At 38.8% G+C, this 16915-nt stretch overlaps 1 protein-coding gene across 1 annotated transcript in view; it reads left to right on the top strand.

Moving 5' to 3' along the window:
- Positions 1–3884: 3884 nt before the first annotated feature.
- The window catches only part of NEK11 (NIMA related kinase 11), a gene marked incomplete at both ends in the record, with an annotated part of 94802 nt that continues 81771 nt past the window's right edge, over positions 3885–16915 (top strand). The window contains one exon of the mRNA XM_082309479.1: positions 3885–4054. Coding sequence (XP_082165605.1) covers positions 3885–4054 — 170 coding nt within the window. The remainder of the gene's footprint in view (positions 4055–16915) is intronic.

Genomic DNA, 16915 nt, shown 5'->3' with positions numbered 1-16915 from the left:
GGAGGGGCACCGGAGGGAGGCATGCCGCCCTCGCCCCTCTGTGTGAGGGTAGCTGGGCGGGGAAGCGGGGACGCTTCGTACCCGTGTGTCTGCCCCCAGGCCTTCGGAGCGTGAATTTTGGGTCTTACGCGGTCTATTAACAAGGTAATAATATCTCTGAGGTTTTCCTAGGGGGTCTCGGCTTCCTGAATGTGTGTCAGAGATATTAATTAGCCTCTTTGATAGTCGAGTACATTTGACCTTGTTTTACCATCACTGGCAAGCTCCTTTGCTACCGACACTACTAATAAAATCTTTCTTAGTTATCCTTTCTCTGGGAGCAGTAAAAAACTGAGCCAACTGAGATGGTGTTACTTTAGACTTGGCTAGGTTTACAAAGATGTTGCAGAAAATAGCGAGCTGGGGTTGTTTAGTGTGGAGAAGAGGAGGCTGAGGGGAGACCTTATTGCTCTCTACAGCTACCTGAAAGGAGGTTGTAGCGAGGTGGGGGTCGGTCTCTTCTCCCTAGTAACAAGCGATAGGATGAGAGGAAACAGCCTCAAGCTGCGCCAGGGGAAGTTTAGGTTGGATATTAGGAAAAACTTCTTCACCGACAGGGTAGTCAGGCACTGGAACAGGCTGCCCGGGGAAGTGGTTGAGTCCCCATCCCTGGAGGTATTTAAGAGACGGGTAGACGTGGTGCTTGAGGACATGGTTTAGTGGTGGACTTGGCAGTGATAGGTTAACGGTTGGACTCGATGATCTTAAGGGTCTTTTCCAACCTAAATGATTCTATGATTCTATAACAATGGAGCCAGTGTTCAGGAGTTAATTTTTTCTAAATGAAGGAAAAAACAGAAATACCTCCTTTTTTATTTTCAAAAAGTTTAAGGGAGCAAGCCAGTGAAGTCATTGGCAGAAAAAAAATTAAGGTAGTAAATAGTGAGGATATTTGGAGTTTAAATATAAAAACTCTGGAATTTGTACTGCAAGGAGTGGGAGGTGGCAAATGTTGATGTCGCACAGGGGTTCTTAAGGAATAAAAAGAAAACCTGATAGAATTGGAGAATGGCCTTGATTGGCAAAGCAGGGTTTATCTTGGAGGCAGAAAGTGTCAGAGTACATTAGCCATTGCTAAAGAAATCTGAAGGTTATGTAAAGGAAATTAAAAACAGTATCTTACTTACATAAGCAAAGGAAGGTCAGGGGAAGAAATGGAGGTGCTGTGCACTTGGCATGTGTAGGTGGAATTATGAAACCCTAAACAACAACTTCGCTTTAGCTTACAACAAAAAAGAGGAAGGAGATTTAACTCTAGCCAAAGAAGAAGGAAAAATAAAAAAAGTGATCCAGACAATGTAGTTGCATTAGTTTGGCACCAGCAGTCTGCCAGGCTCTGGAATGGGGCTTGGGGGAGCAGGGAGAAAATTAAGAACGTAAACTGTTTACCAGGGTGTTACCAGATAGGGTATACTGGTATTTTTGAGGAAAAGGGGTCTGGAGAGATGATTTCTTTGAGTTATCTCTAGTTGTTCTGAACTTTAATGAAGCAGTTGATGTACTGCTGCTTGGGAGATACCTGGGAGAAGGTGGACACTGGCAAAAAATACAAGGAAGGTTGGGCTGAAGGTTTGAGTGAGGTATTAGAGGCTGCCAGTTCATATACTTCTTGAAGAATCAGTCAGTCTTATGGTTGAGTCAGGCTCTAGAGTCTATTGACTCTTACAGGGTGTTTCTTTCAAATGCAGTGGCTCAGCAATCAATCTCTTCTGTGCTATTAAAATGTGCCTGTGACACCACAACGGCAATCACAGACCCCTGCCTTATAACACTATCAAAGCATTTAATAAATTTCTATGATAGTTATTACTATTATTCTATATAGAGGGAAAATGAAGCATAAAAAGTAGCAGGTGAGAGGCAGGGTTGGAAATAAAGCACAGGAATTAGACTCAATGGGCTACTCGATCTCAAGTGTGATATTGTGGTGTAAAGGATTGTCATATATTCCTAGGGCCCAAGTAAGTACGAAAACTTGAAGGTAAGCAGTGTTAAGTGACTCTTCTCTAGAAGAAAGGAATAGATAGCTTGGCAGTTTTTGTAAGTGTAGTTATTTTTAAAGGTTATGTATTTCAAAGCTATTCTATCTGGAATTTATGAAAGCATCCATAAACTAGCAACAGAATAGTAAATGAAAAATACGTAACCTTTCCAGAACTGACAATGTAGTATTTTATGGAGTTCATCTTCCTGCCCTCCCCTGCCCCACACCTCAACAAGATCCATTTATGCTTCTTCAGACAGATTTGGAGTTACAGGAGAAGTACTTTTCTAGCTGACCTTCTTTGCTTAGCATTTGCATTTCAAATTTTTTTGTCAGTGTTGCTATCTGAAAGAACACAGAAACAGAATCTCAGGAGTGCTTTTGTTTAAAAAACATACAGGATTTGTATCATTGTTAAGATGGCTTGTAGTAACTAAAATTTGGCTGTGTTTCATAATATAGTGACACTGCAATGTCAGGCTCTTTGGTACAGTGTGACAGCAGCTCAGCAGATGGGCATTAAAAAAGGTTCGCGCACGCACTCACACACACTGTTGTTGTAAGATACAAATTTGTAACCTTCATTTAGGCTCTGCCTTTGTTAGGAAATGAAGACAGTGACTTGGGACCCACAGTTATAGAGCTTTTAAAATTAAGCAATTTGCCTTTTCTATTCCAAAACATAAAAAAACCCCAACATTTTGATATGCTGGCATTGATGTTAAAATGCTATGGTGAACAAACCCAGTGTGGGCACATTGTGCTGCAGCTGGCAGCGCTGATAGAAAGCAGTATTAGTTGCACTGATTGTAGGATCTTGCCACATCTTTATTTGTTCCAAAGGATCCTCAAGCACAAATGATGCAGGTAGCCTTATATAAAGGCAAGGTAACGAAAGCAATATTGTTTCATTACATGCAGTGAAACACCTACCCTTTATCATTTAGAATGAGGAAGGCTGAGTAAGCAAAGTTATTCTAAACTCATGTTCAGTTGTTGAAAACTGTAGGAAACACTAGAGGTTTGCCTTTGCAGTCCCTATGTTTGCAGAATTAGGACCCCAATTAGCAAGAAAGGTAGATCAAGAAAGAATTATTACAGCGAAGGGGAAACAAAGAACTTTTGGAAGAACTGGGTTTTATTGAAAGTCTTGTAGACTTGTGGGTAGCCATGAAGCTCTAATTTGCAGAAGATAGTAGTGAATCACACAGAAGGTATGTGCTGTGAGGTCAGCACTGAAACAGATGGTGAAATCTGAGGGGCAAATGAAAGAGCAAAGAAAACAGCTTTGTAGTTATTGATGGGAGTGAACTCAAATTACGGGTGGAGATTATGCTCCAGTATATACAAAAATCATGAAGCTTGTATCCTGAAATGCAGACATTTTTGGTGTCAGGTACCATGGTGGTATAAAGACAGGTGGTGAGGAAGAGTGCCCTATCTAGGGGAACTGTCAGGTGAAATACAGGTGTAGTTGTCCTTGCCAAAAGCACTTGAACTTTTAGAAAATTAATGTATAAGCACCTGCATTTCATTTCCCCCACGTTATCAGTTCAGTGAATTCATTTAAGGTCGATTTAGAGGAAGGCTGACTATGTCACATCTACATTATCTGGACTTTCTTTATCAAGTCTGCTGCCCGCAGCTTAGCAACTAACGATTCCACTTAATTTGTGTTTTGCTGCAAGCTGAGCACTATAAGCACTGCCATAGAACTAAATGAAGATTTTAATAAGAATAATACATTGACAAATCAAATTTTTTTCTGTTTCAAGGGTTTCCTATGAACATCCATGGAAGAGTAAAAGTATTTGAAAGCTACATTCTAGAGAAATTTGTGTAGTTGCTGTTGTACAGAGAAATGCTGAAATTTCAAGAAACTGCTAAGCATGTCTCTGTTGCCAGATTTAATTCTGCTTGCTCAGATGCTATGATTGCAAGAAGATACACTATTCAGAGGAAACTTGGCAATGGAAGCTTTGGAAGTGTATATCTGGTTTCTGACAGAAAAGCAAAACAAGGAGAAGAATTGTAAGTAAACCCCTCACATACTTTAAATAAAAATGTTTGGATCATATTTCTTGCATTGTAGATGTTTTCTTTGTATTTGTGTCTCATCTCTCAGTTTGGTGTTATGTTGCAGCCTTAACTGTTTAACTTTAGTGAGGACATAAGGTAGGAGCAAACTTCATGCTGACTCTGCATTCCAGCTGAATCTGTTTTCGTTTAAAATAGTTTATCTTATTGTGCTTTTATCTAAGTCCTTTTTAATTTACTTGTGCTAGACAGAGTGCAGGTAGATGGAAAAACTCAGACCCTCCTCTCCATAGTGATGTGCACCTCTGAAGCTTTGTAACAAATAATAAAACCAGTAAAAATATATGTAACTTACCTATTGCCCAGTGTCATACCTTGGACAAGTTGCTAATGTAAGATATACGCTGTGGAAAAGACCTTTGTATTTTCTCAACCAAGGTAAATTTTATCATTGTCCTGACAAGAAGCAGGGCAAAGGTATATGCCAGGTTTCACAAACTTGCTCTTCTTCTTTGTAACAAAATTGTTTGTTAAAGACTTAAAGCTTTATAATTTATAAGCTATCTTTTCATAATTATGTCAATATATATGTAATATATGTGTGTATAATATAATTGTATAGTTTATTTTTGAGGTCTTTGCATTTTATAAATAAACTCTGTTCTTGAAGTTCTTTCTTCAGAACACTTACTAAAGTGCTGGGTATTTGCCTTCCATCCCATGCTTATCCATCTTCATGAACATGATGTTTTTGTTTTAAAAAATGTGGAAAAAGAGAATCCTTAGTCTAATCAGGTCCAGCTACTGCAGTGTCTAACTCTATAATGCTTCATTCAGTTACACATGCCCTTTAAAGCATGAAACATTTAAAGTGAGCATGAAAATGTCAGAATTTCTGAATGTATTTTAATGGACTTCCCTCTTAATTTCTGATGATTTCTTATCTATTTACTGTAGCTAAGTTTTTTAATGACACTTAATTGGATGCTTTCAGGAATCGATTCTGTGTCATTGTAAGGATTGTTGGAGGTGTCTCAAAAGAATCTGTACTGTATTGATGTCCTATGTTTTATAATGGAGTTCTCTAAATGAAACCTGAGAAGGAATAGTTACAGAAATTCCAGTAAACACCTTTCCATTTGCTGTATACCTAACTGATAGCACATTTTTTTGAATTGCCAGCAAAAGTTGATTTGTGCCCCCCTCCCCCCCCTCCCCCCCCCGGAATTTAGACAGGTCTCATCAGTTTGGTGATGACCTTTAAGATTCTGAAGCCACAAAGACAAAAGAAAATTTTCAGAGTGTTGACGTTTCTGTATGTGCATTTGAAGTTGGGTGCCTGGGTAATGCATTACTGGCTGGACTTCCTGTTGTGTAGAGCTGTGTTTGTCTATCTTTTTGATAGTTATACCAAGTGAAATTTAAATGTGCATATTTTTTATTTTATCCAATAAAATTTGTGAGGCTTTTTGTTTGAAGTCTGAAACATCTAATCAATGTGCTTTTCAGCCAGAAATACATTCTTCCTTTAAATATGGGGGTCTGTTCATCCTTATTGATGGACACATTAATGAGCAATTATATGGTAAAAGAGCTTTTTCTGATTAATTTGTGCCTCATTTTTGCTGTTTATGACAATGCAGTCTTGGCAATATTGTTTTAATAAATGTGCAGCCAAGACACAATTCTTTCACTTGTTTTCCTTCTATGTCAATTTACAGCTTCTCAGCTCCTTGGATTAGGGTTAGAGGCTACTAAGCTCTTAGCTTTTTCTAGCTAGCTTATAAGACTTCTGGATCTCTTTTAGCCTTAGGTACGGTTTTCTACAAAAATGTTCTTTAATGAAAACTTTCATTAAAAACAATAGAAAATATTTTTCATTTTCTGTTTCTGTTAAAATAATTTATTGTGCAAATAGGGTGACGGGAACTACCTGCGCTTATAAGACCGTTCAGAATTGAGCTATTACTGAACTCATCCTTAGAATATTAACAGTACAGTGAAATGTGTGTCTTCACACATTTGCTGCTATAGCACAAGCTGTCAAACCTCAAAAGCAAGGAACATGTTCTTTGCCTTTAAGTCGTTATTATCTCGATTTTTTTCCTTAAGAATTTTTTTTTGAGAACTTTAGTTCTGAGTGACTGTGTTTTCAACAAGCATTCACTGCCTGCAGCATTTCATGCCTGTGTTTTGTTAGGGATGAGGCTGAGTGTGTCCTCTGCCATCCTCAGGACAGAGGCTGAGTATCAAATGGCATATTCTTTTTTTGTTTTATCAGTCTCTTTTTGTGACTACAACAATATTTAACAAGCCAAGGTGCTAGTGTAATACTGTAGTTCAGCCTTTCATCACTAGGGGGTACTTGCGTATCACCGTTATTCATTCCTTCTGAGCCTCAAATGTAGATCAAAATCAGATTCCCCCAACTTTCTATCACTTATATGCTAATAGATGACAAAAATACTGGCCCAGGTGAACATGACAGCTTAGGTAGCATAATGAGATAGAGTGTAGACTCTCTTCTATTTAAAAATACTGTTTTCTTAAGGTGGTAAAATATACGAGAAGTCACATTCTCAACACTACTTTCAAATCAGAAAATAATCTCTTATGGAACTGTACTGTTTACTGCTTCTGTTATGTTTTCCACTGGGAAGTATGTATATACTTTCGAATGAAAAACTAGGTGGTTATGTTTCTTACTCTTTAAAAAGAATAATCTTAATACAGCTCTGAAAGCACTTTGGCAGAAAAAAAGGAATTGAGATATTTAGGTCCCAAATGACCTCAGCAGAATTAGAAGTCTATGTTTATTGTTTCAGAGATGATCTAGAACATGCCAAGACAAATGTTGTATACAGCGTGAACTCAGCCGCAGATAGTTTCCTGAAAATTGCTATAGTCTAAAGTACTGTGAAAGAGCATAGGAATAAATCATGCGAATATAAATTCCCAAGACGAGTGACATCTTGGATATTGGTACAAAAGCTGGTCAGAGATATCTTTTTCAGTTTTCCATTAGTGCAATGTCTACAGAATGGGTTAATGCGGAGACTAACAATGGTTATCGTGTAATTTCATGTACGCTCAGCAAAGCTTTTGCATGATTTTAGAAATAGTTTTGGGGCATGCCTTGTACTTCATTATCCCTCAAGGACCTTAGCTGTGGGGAGTGAAGTGTTGTGCACAAAGTTGCTTCAGCTGGGAGGGAGAGAGGGTGGATTATTTGGGGCATGCCTCAAGTTACCAGACTTACTTCACATAAAGCTCTCCACGCGTAGCTGCTCAAGCCAGCAATGCCTGCTTCTCAGAACTACATGCCAGCTTCATGCTGTGTACGGATGGGATCAGGATTACTGACTTTCTGAGATCATACTAGATCAGAGACATCCAGTGTGATATGGTTGATTTGCATACTCTATAATAAGGTTATGAAGTACTACAAGTATGGTAGCATATGTAGGTCTCTTACTGTAAGTCCCTCTTAAGTGTTGCATTGTACAACACATTCCTTGCCTGTTGCTTTAACTTCCTAATTTGTATTTTTTGTAAATTGTATTTTCTGGTAATTTTTTATGTTCGTGGTCCTGTGTGATTTCTATAATTTTGCCTTCTTTTTTATTAGATGACTCTGAAAACCTTTTTCTTTTTAATTTTGCATTCCACTGTCTCAACTAGAAAATTATGTACTGCTGTAAACAGCTGTCAGTTATGGGCATAGCTAAACACCTGAATGTCTAAGCCAGGAAAATCCCTAGGCATACAACACATCTTGTGTCGATGAACTGTGTTTTCCTTTAGAAAATAATAGTTGCAAGTCATTGTATATTCTTAAATATGCTTTCATAGGTTCTGCTTACATTTAAGTTTACTGAGCAATAGCTTCTCTGTTTGTATTGCTTGTGTTCTGTGTTTTTCCAAAGTATATTATCCACAGTGGAGAGGGAGAAAACCAAACCAGTGATTAGTATTCTGGAGTGAGATGGTGCCACCATGGGGTTATTTCAAACTGGCTGGTAGACTTAAGGATCACACTTACCTCATTCTGAGATATCTGCTTTGTGCAGACATGTGATGAATTAACTTTTCCAAGTTTCATAATAATTTCAAAAAAAAAACAAAACCAAGTTCTTGATTTTAGATTTATGGCTAATTTCCATAATAATTTCCAAGTTTCATAATAATTTAAAAAAAAAAAAAAAAAGCAAGTTCTTGATTTTAGATTTATGGCTAGGGAAGGTGACTTTTGTTTTCCATGTTTGTGTAGAAAGTTATGCCATCTGCTGTACCTCATCTACAAGAGCTTTTGATCCTGTTGGATGATTCTCACCAAGTATGACAGAGGGTTAAACATCTCAAAGATAGAAGTTCCTGCAACTTATGTGAAAACAGACAGCAGAGGAGAGAACAAAATGAGTGCCATCATAAAGAGAAAGGCCAGAACCTGGGAGACTTTTCACTATGAAAGAAGTTTCTCATGTACTAGACAAGCCACACAGGAGGGAGATCATCAATTTCCCCCAGTTTTGGAAGAAACTATGGTCAGAATTTATGTGATCTTAGACCCTAAAGTCAGTTAAATACAAGAGACATAGTTGTACAAAAGCAAGCTTCTTAGTTCCAGTTTACACAGGTTTGTGTATTATTTGATGTTTTCCCTGTTAGATATTTGCAAATCTTCTTGTTTTGAGCCAGGTACTGTACACCGACTAAAACTGAGATTGAATTGCTTAATGTTGACACTGTCTTTCCATTCTAGTGGTCTCTAAAATGAGCTCTGGCAAATCTTTATTTCAAATTGCAAACTGATTTAGCTAATATGTAACTGGAGTCCAAATACGAATTGGATGCTCCTGCAAATATTTGCTGTGGTTTTTAATCTTTTCCAGGGTTTGAACTGAATTTAGGCACGATAGATGGGGATGCGTATCACTAGTTGTCCATTAGTGGAGTTTCACAAATTTTTAGAGGCTCTGGGTTTGGCTCATTTTTTTAAGAAGAAAAAATGGTAGCTTTAATTTGGCTAAAAAACTACTTAAGTGCTTTTGTTCATTTTCCTCTTTTTCTTTTGTAAAGTCGGACCTAAATGTAATTTTTTTTTTCTTTACATTTATATAATTTAATGTTACCAGCAAAGGACAAACAGTGCTACTCAGTCACTTTTCTAGACCCATGTATGCCCACTGTCTATTAAGAATGGCTCTTTGCATGCATTTAGCACCTTCACCATTCTGGGACCTGACAGCACTTTTCAGAGCTGTGAAGTATTTTTATCCAGTTTGCAAATGGACGATAAACAGGGAGGTTAAACAGTTTGCCGGTGTTCATGTAGCAAGGCTGTGGAAAATCACTGGGCCACTACTTCAGAAGTCATTCTTTGATATCTCAATCTTGCTAAATATTAGCAGAACTTTTAGTTGCACTGTAGATGCTTGATCCTCATCTAGAGCCTAATATCATGGGGGTCAGTTCTGTAGTTTGGAAACAAGCTGTTCTGTGCGTGGCAGGAAGGAAGCCTGGTTTCCTGTAGACTTGCATCCTCTCTTCCCTTAACCTACCACAAGAAGCCCTGCTTTTTCAGCACGCGTGTTACGACAACGTTCCTTTTTCTGGAATGTTCCCGGTTTTCTTTTACTTTCATAAGTAATCGTAGCTCCAGCTTCTCCCTTCCCTCCCGTACCCCTCCAATATTTGTATTTTCCTTCTGTATTCCCTAATTAGTCGTTGCAAGAGAGACAGGTCAAGCCATGGTGGTCCCTGAGCATGTGCACAGGTGAGATGATTGGTATACATACACTGGCCATTTGGCAGCTCGAACAATGTGTAACTTTTGAGATCCAGGGGCCGCTAAGGCTCTTGCACTTCCTACTTAGATCATTAAATAACGTCATCTTAAGATCCGTGAAGTTGCCACCCTCCTGACAGATTTTGTTGAAACTGGACGGGAACTCCCTAAGTTGAGTAGTGATTGCTAGACAGACAATTTTTTCCTTGGTAGACAAGGCTACTAAACTTTGGACAATAGGAAAAATTTGGAAACGCTGGTGGGACAATTACACTATGAATGCTTCCGCAGCTTTCCAGTGTACTTGGTATTTAATATCTACCCTCAGTTCTTTGCTAACATATAATATGTAAATGCTTTGATGCTTATTAGGTCTTGTTTGATAGGAAATTCAAGTCACACCGATGTGTGAATACAATGCCAGTTTTGTTGGCAAAGTATCAGCAGCTCAGTAATTATCAAGCCAGTACTGTGTTATAAAACTCTACCATCTCAACTATCTCCTCAAATGCAATCTGTAATGACAAAGAGAAGGAAGGCATTTCAATATTGTGTTTATATGAATTTTTGTAAATGAAGTGGCAGTATAGCTTTTAATTTACTGGTACATTCAGAGAAAATTTACTTAAATTTATAAATCACCTTCAAAATGCAGGACATCTGCAAGTGTCTGGTGTCCCCGCCCCCAGATTCTTGACTCGCATATGACTTTTGCAAAAGTCTATCTCAATTTTTTGAGGAGTTTGCTTTTGTTTCTGGACCTAGACCTACCCAAAATAATTAGATAACTTGGTTTGTATAAAGAAAGTAGCAGGATTGTACCAGCATTTTTACAGCAAACAGTAATATCCCTGCAGTCACTTCTATACCAGTCCCCCTGAGTAGCTTATCAGCTAATTATAACAGGTAATTATGGTTAAAGACAAAGTCTTTTATAGCAGAGATTTACGTTCAGCGGCAGTTTTGAAGGACAGTGCTATCACTTATAGATAACAAATGTCCCAATCAATTGTGCAAAGTGAAGCTCTGGGATAAGTTTCACTAATTCATAACCATGCGTGGGCAAGCAGCTGAAGTACACAGTAGGCAATAGGGACTTCTAGGTCATAAATATTCACGAGGTATTTATATGTCCCCGTGGTGGAAAGCACACGCGCTGAGAAGCATCAGACTCCCCGGACTGCTCCTGTGTGTGGTAATTGTGGGGTGTCAGCTCAGCTTCTGCGTCCGACTTGCATTATACCATTAATCCAGACTCATGCTATGATTCCTTGGAAACTGTGCACTCAGCTGAATAATTTATCACATGACTTTCAATTATTTATGAATTCTTATAACAAATGAAATAAAATCTAAAGGTGGAAGAGTTTTTTGTAACTTGGGAATATCCAAGCGACAATCAGCAGATTGCTGTATCGTTAAATCCCTGTGTTTGCCGCCTGTTTCCCTCTCTGAAGGTATTCCAAGGGAATGGTCATTTGACACTGGATTGATTAAAACAGTAACAAATGACTCCCTGCCAGCGGCCATGTGCGTGTTCATCTAATCGTGCTGGTTTCCTTTTTCCTTCTCCCTCATTTAATAATAAAAACTAGAATCCATCAGGTCATTTTAGATTTGTGAACAGGTTTTCATGATCTCCTTGGAAACTGAACAAAGGTGCATTTCCTATAGGACCTTCCTGATTGCTGCTTATTTTTAAATAAGCTTTTCTTAGTGAACCATCTTTTGCTTCATTCAGTCAAGTGTGCCTCTGCTGCTTCATGTAAGGCTCAGGCTACCGTCTATCAGCTGAGCTGCCATTGCTGCAAAGGTGTACATTCATTCTTGACCCCAAATAAGAGATAATAAGAACATTGGCACAGAGGTCTTGCTGATTTAGCTAGAGCGGTTTAAGAAGTTAGCCTTCACAAGCTTTCCACTCGAGTGGCTGAGCATGACTTTCATATTCTGTGAACAATGCTATGGGAGTCCAGACCTAGCTAAGTGTTGAAGTCCTTGCTGAAACCTCTGTAACAGTGGCGGATGCTCCTGTGCCTTAGTTTAAGAGTACACCGGCAAATGGAGGTTGCCAGAGAGTGAAACTGTCAATGTTTTGTTTCAGTTTTGGTAAGCAGTTGCAGCTCTGGCCACAGTAGTTTCAGAGCATATCCAGTGCAGGCCAATACTGGTTCAGAGACCAGTTTGATAACCCTGGCCTCATTCAAAGCAGTTCTCAGTGGACACTATGTGGGAAGGTGCTTTATTCCCTAGCTCCTGCACCCCTCTCGGTGCCCAGCTTTTCCTGCAGCTCAGCATGGCACTGTAGGGCTCCTCACCAGCCTTTGGCACACGGAGTTAAGGAGCTGCAGACCTCCCTTGCAGTGGGAGTGTGAGAGTGCCAAAGTACAACACAGGTACAGAAGACAGGAGCTACCATTAGAGCCCGCTACAGCTCTGTGTTCCTCTCTCCAGTAAAGCTGCGCGTACATGCAGCTGCCACAAAGATCTGGAAACAAACACACCCGCGTGCATCTTCGCAGAGGGATGCTCTGCTAAAATTTTTAGAACAACAGAACTGAAGGTTACAACAGGGATCCAAGAAATAGACCATCTCACCCTGGAACAATTTATTTAGAGCTCAGTGTATGAAAGTTTGGAAGGTCTCTGTGCTGGATAAGTCTCTAGTCGGGGCTGCAGGATAGCTTGGCATTGGAGCACGGATGTGAGGTTTTATGCTGCCCATGTTGGTGATGGATTTGGCAATTTAAAGCTACAGCCGTGCTGCAGGCCTTTGCAACTTTTACATCTGCTCAGTCATCTTTTTGAGCTTTGGTGGTATTGTTATTGGTTTTTCTTTTTTCTTTCTTTTTTTTTTTTTTTACCCCTCTCCTTTTAGTATACTTTTCTTTGACTAGGTAGCCTACTTTTTCATTTTCAGTGGGATTTGTCCATTTGACTGGGGTGCATTCTAACTAGGTCTTTCATTTATGTGAGTGGGAGGCAGAGTTCCTTAAAGCACATATTACTTGGATTTACTCTAAATCTCATCCCCCACAGAGCTGAGCTCCTGGGAGTTCAGTGCTGCAGCACCCACCAGGTTGTGATCTTTTGTGCAGGCAGTGAGTGGTGCTGATGGTTAAGTTCATAATTTTTCAAAATGTTTACAAGCATTATTTTCAACATCGAGCAGAGAATTGTGCTTAAGGCATTGTTGGTAAATTACTGGCTCTTTGAGGTGCACGGCAGAGACAGAATCTAATGATTTTGTAATTAAGCAAATGCCTTGAGGTCACTTCTGTCTCATTCATTTTGTTGAAACTGATGTTTAGTTTTTATGCATTTGTAAGCTAGCTTTATTAAGAAAATGGAGAGGTACAGTATTATTACTTTAGGTTGAACTGTGGCTACCTGCCTCAAAGATACAGTATGTTTTTGCAATATTTGACTATGCCTGTCTACTGTATCTTGTTACAGTTCACCCTTGTTGGCAAGGTGTTTTTTCTTAAGTCTGCATGAAGGATGCTGTCATTCCTCCCGTGCAGAACGAGCCTCCGGCTCTTTGTTGCATTGAGTACATTGTAATGAGAAAACTGCTGCAGTGAGTAGAACAAATTCTGAATTTGCTGGACAGACAGTGTATTTTTCCTTCTTTCTTTCTGGTTTTTTTTGGTTTTTTTTTTTTTTTTTGGTTGTGCTTATGTGATATGTTAGCAAACTTAATTCCTAGTTCACTGTTTCTCTTACATGCATGGTGTGCCCTTCGTGTGTTCTAAAATAACTTTTCAGTGTTGCTGGGTAGTTGCTTCATTTTTCAATTGCACGTTTCACTGATTTCTAAGACCACAGTATCATACTCAGGAGGGCTAGAAAGTATTACAAGATTTTTATCTAACAAGAGATGTTATACACAATTAATTTCCTCAGCATTGCTTGATTCCCTTTGCCTTTGATTGTAGACTATTTAGCAATATGCTTTTGTAAAGCTATAAACTGTGCTTTTATCTCTTTCTGCCCCCTGTCCCCCCCCCCCCCCCCCTTTTTTTTACCATAGATAATTCAATGCATATCAGAAATAAACATTGAACGAGATGCCTGCTGGAAAGAGACATAAAGGAAGAGTGAGTTTTCTCATTAAAGTTGCACCAATTAATATTTAAATTACTTATGGGAATTAGTTCCACTGAAAGGACAATACTGTTGACATAAATATCCTTGCAACATTGAAAGGAAACTAATTCTGCTTACAAATATATTTGCATTCAGGAAGGAACCAATTAAATTTTACATGAGGAAATGTTTTAGCTGAATTTCTATGGAATGCATTTTATAGCCATTATTAGTGTGTTTGGTTTCCCTTTGCAGCTTCCTGCTCTTCAAAATTGTCTGTTTTCTGTAAACTGATTCATATAGATCAGGTGATCTGAGGGTCTTTCTTCAAAATTTCTAATTGAAACTCATTTCAAAATTTAAACTAATTCCTATACATGGAAAATTCTTTTTGGCAGATGTTGTAGCCAAAGGCTGCAAGTTGACAAAATGTAACATGGCAATTGTGAGATGTTTAATCATATTATAATGCTTGAAAACAAAATGCTGCATCCAAGCTTTAGTTCTCTGATGGTATCTCCTTTTTCTGAAAGGGAACGCTAATTAGCGGAGAGCAGTTAATAGTGAAATGTATCAAGTATGTGCAATGAAATCGCAAAGGAGACATGCTTGGTTTAGGTGATTTGATGTTTGATGGAATTAAGTCTTCAAAGATACAGAGAATAAACAAATTATTTAGTCCTTGTCTTATTTCTCTCTCAAATTCCATTTAGGTTGGTGGCAGCGTGACATTTAATTACATTCTTAAACAAGACTAGGCTGTAGAAAAAAAGGATGAATGAACAGTAGATGGTGATAATGCAACATGTAGAGATAAGGTATTGCTAAAAACCCCCTACATTCACAGGTATTTAGTCTGTGCCCCATAATAATTTTAAATAATTTTCCTGAGTAGACACAAATTTCTTCAGTTCAATCACAATCTATTAGTATTTCATTTAGAGCTGAAATGTATGAATAGACTATAAATGTAATTACATTTTATTTTTTCATATCTGTCAAGGAAAAAAATTCTAGATTTCACAAACATGGTTTTAGAGGAAAATTCCTCCTTTATTAATCAATGTCCACTTTTATTTTGTAATTTTCAGTCAATGTAGATGACAACCACAAATGTCCCAAAGAATTACTCAAAATAAATACATTAATAGATACTTTTGTGCAGTAGTAATATGGCTTGTTCAGTTCTGTGGAGGATAACACAAGTACTCTGCTTTGCTTTATAATTATTGATTTTTTTTTTCCAACGTTGGCACATATGGTTCACCAAAAATAATTTCAAGTATGCCCCTTTGTATATGTGAGATTTTGCTCAGTGTAGATGAAAATGATACAAGCTGTATTCCTTGAAGCTAATTTATTTCAACAGTGTTCTCTTTCATGATTTTGTCCTAGAAAATATATTCTCATTTCTTTGGGATACTAATTAGGAGCTGTTAATTTTCAAATAACCATAAACTGTTTACATCATGAGCCGAACTGTTCAGTGTTAGTGCATGTGCTAGAGCATTTGAAAATTAGGCATCTCGAAAAATGTTTGTAGGTGCTATAATTGTGACTTGCTGATGGAAATGAAAAGTGAATCATCCATTTCACTTGTAAATTTATGAAATCTCATCAACATTCAAAGATATTTAAGCACTGTTAAATTCTTTAAAGTGCTTATTCAGAAAATGAAATTATATTTAATCCGTCTACGGATATTACAGTGCTCATATAGCAATTTGAATTCTTAGTGGTTAACTCAGAGATTATCATAGAATCCTTTAGGTTGGAAAAGACCCTTAAGATCATCAAGTCCAACTGTTAAGCTAGCAGCACCAAGTCCACCACTACACCATGTCCCTGAGCACCACATCCACATGTCTTTTAAATACCTCCAGGGATGGGGACTCAACCGCTTTCCTGGGCAGCCTGTTCCAGTGCTTGACAACCCTTTCAGTGAAGAAATTCACCTGGCACAACCTGAGGCCGTTTCTTCTTGTCCTGTCACTTGTTACCTGGGAAAACAGACCGACCCCCACCTCACTACAACCTCCTTTCAGGTAGTTGTAGAGAGCAATAAGGTCTCCTCAGCCTGCACTTCTCCAGGCTGAACAACCCCAGCTCCCTCAGCTGATCCTCACAAGACTTGTGCTCTAGACCCTTCACCAGCTTTGTTGCCCTTCTTTGGATGCACTTCTGCACCTCAATGTCTTTCTTGTAGTGAGGGGCCCAAAACTGAGCACAGTATTTGAGGTGCAGCCTCACCAGTGCCAAGTACAGGGGGACGATCACTTCCCTAGTCCTGCTGGCCCCACTATTTCTGATACAAGCCAGGATACTATTGGCCCCCTTGGCCACCTGGGCACACTGCTGGCTCATATGCAGCCGGCTGTCGACCAACACCTCAAGGTCCTTTTCCGCCAGGCAGCTCTCCAGCCACTCTTCCCCAAGCCTGTAGCGTTGCATGGGGTTGTTGTGACCCAAGTGCAGGACCCGGCACTGAGCCTTGTTGAACCTCATACAGCTGGCCTCAGCCCATTGATCCAACCTGTCCAGGTCCCTCTGTAGGGCCTTCCTACATTCAAGCAGATCAGCACTCCGTGCCAACTTGGTGTCGTCTGCAAAAATTAGTTCTCAATGTTTATGAATGTTTGTGAACAGCATGAATAGGCTGTTTTGGAGGATAGCAAAAAACAATCATTGATGATTGTTATGGCTTTACTAATAAATTAATAGTGTTCATGGGAATGGCAAAAGAAGCCCAGCATTTGATTTAAGGAATCGTAGAGCAATACTTAGGTTTGAAATGGGTTTATGGCTTGAGTAATAAATCAGTAACGGCCATGGGAATGATAAAAGGAGCCCAACATTTGATTTAAGAAGTTGTGTAGTAATACTAAGGTTTGAAATGTTTCGGCTAATGAGTAAACATATATATGTAAGTAGGAATAGCAAACAGCACTCATCGTTTGTTTTTCATTGGAAGTGTGGTA

Source organism: Platalea leucorodia (assembly GCF_965183815.1).
Source record: "Platalea leucorodia genome assembly, chromosome: 1".
Classification (NCBI taxonomy): domain Eukaryota; kingdom Metazoa; phylum Chordata; class Aves; order Pelecaniformes; family Threskiornithidae; genus Platalea; species Platalea leucorodia.
The sequence above is the reverse complement of the archived record's forward strand: the minus strand, read 5'-3'. Positions and strand labels throughout refer to the sequence as shown.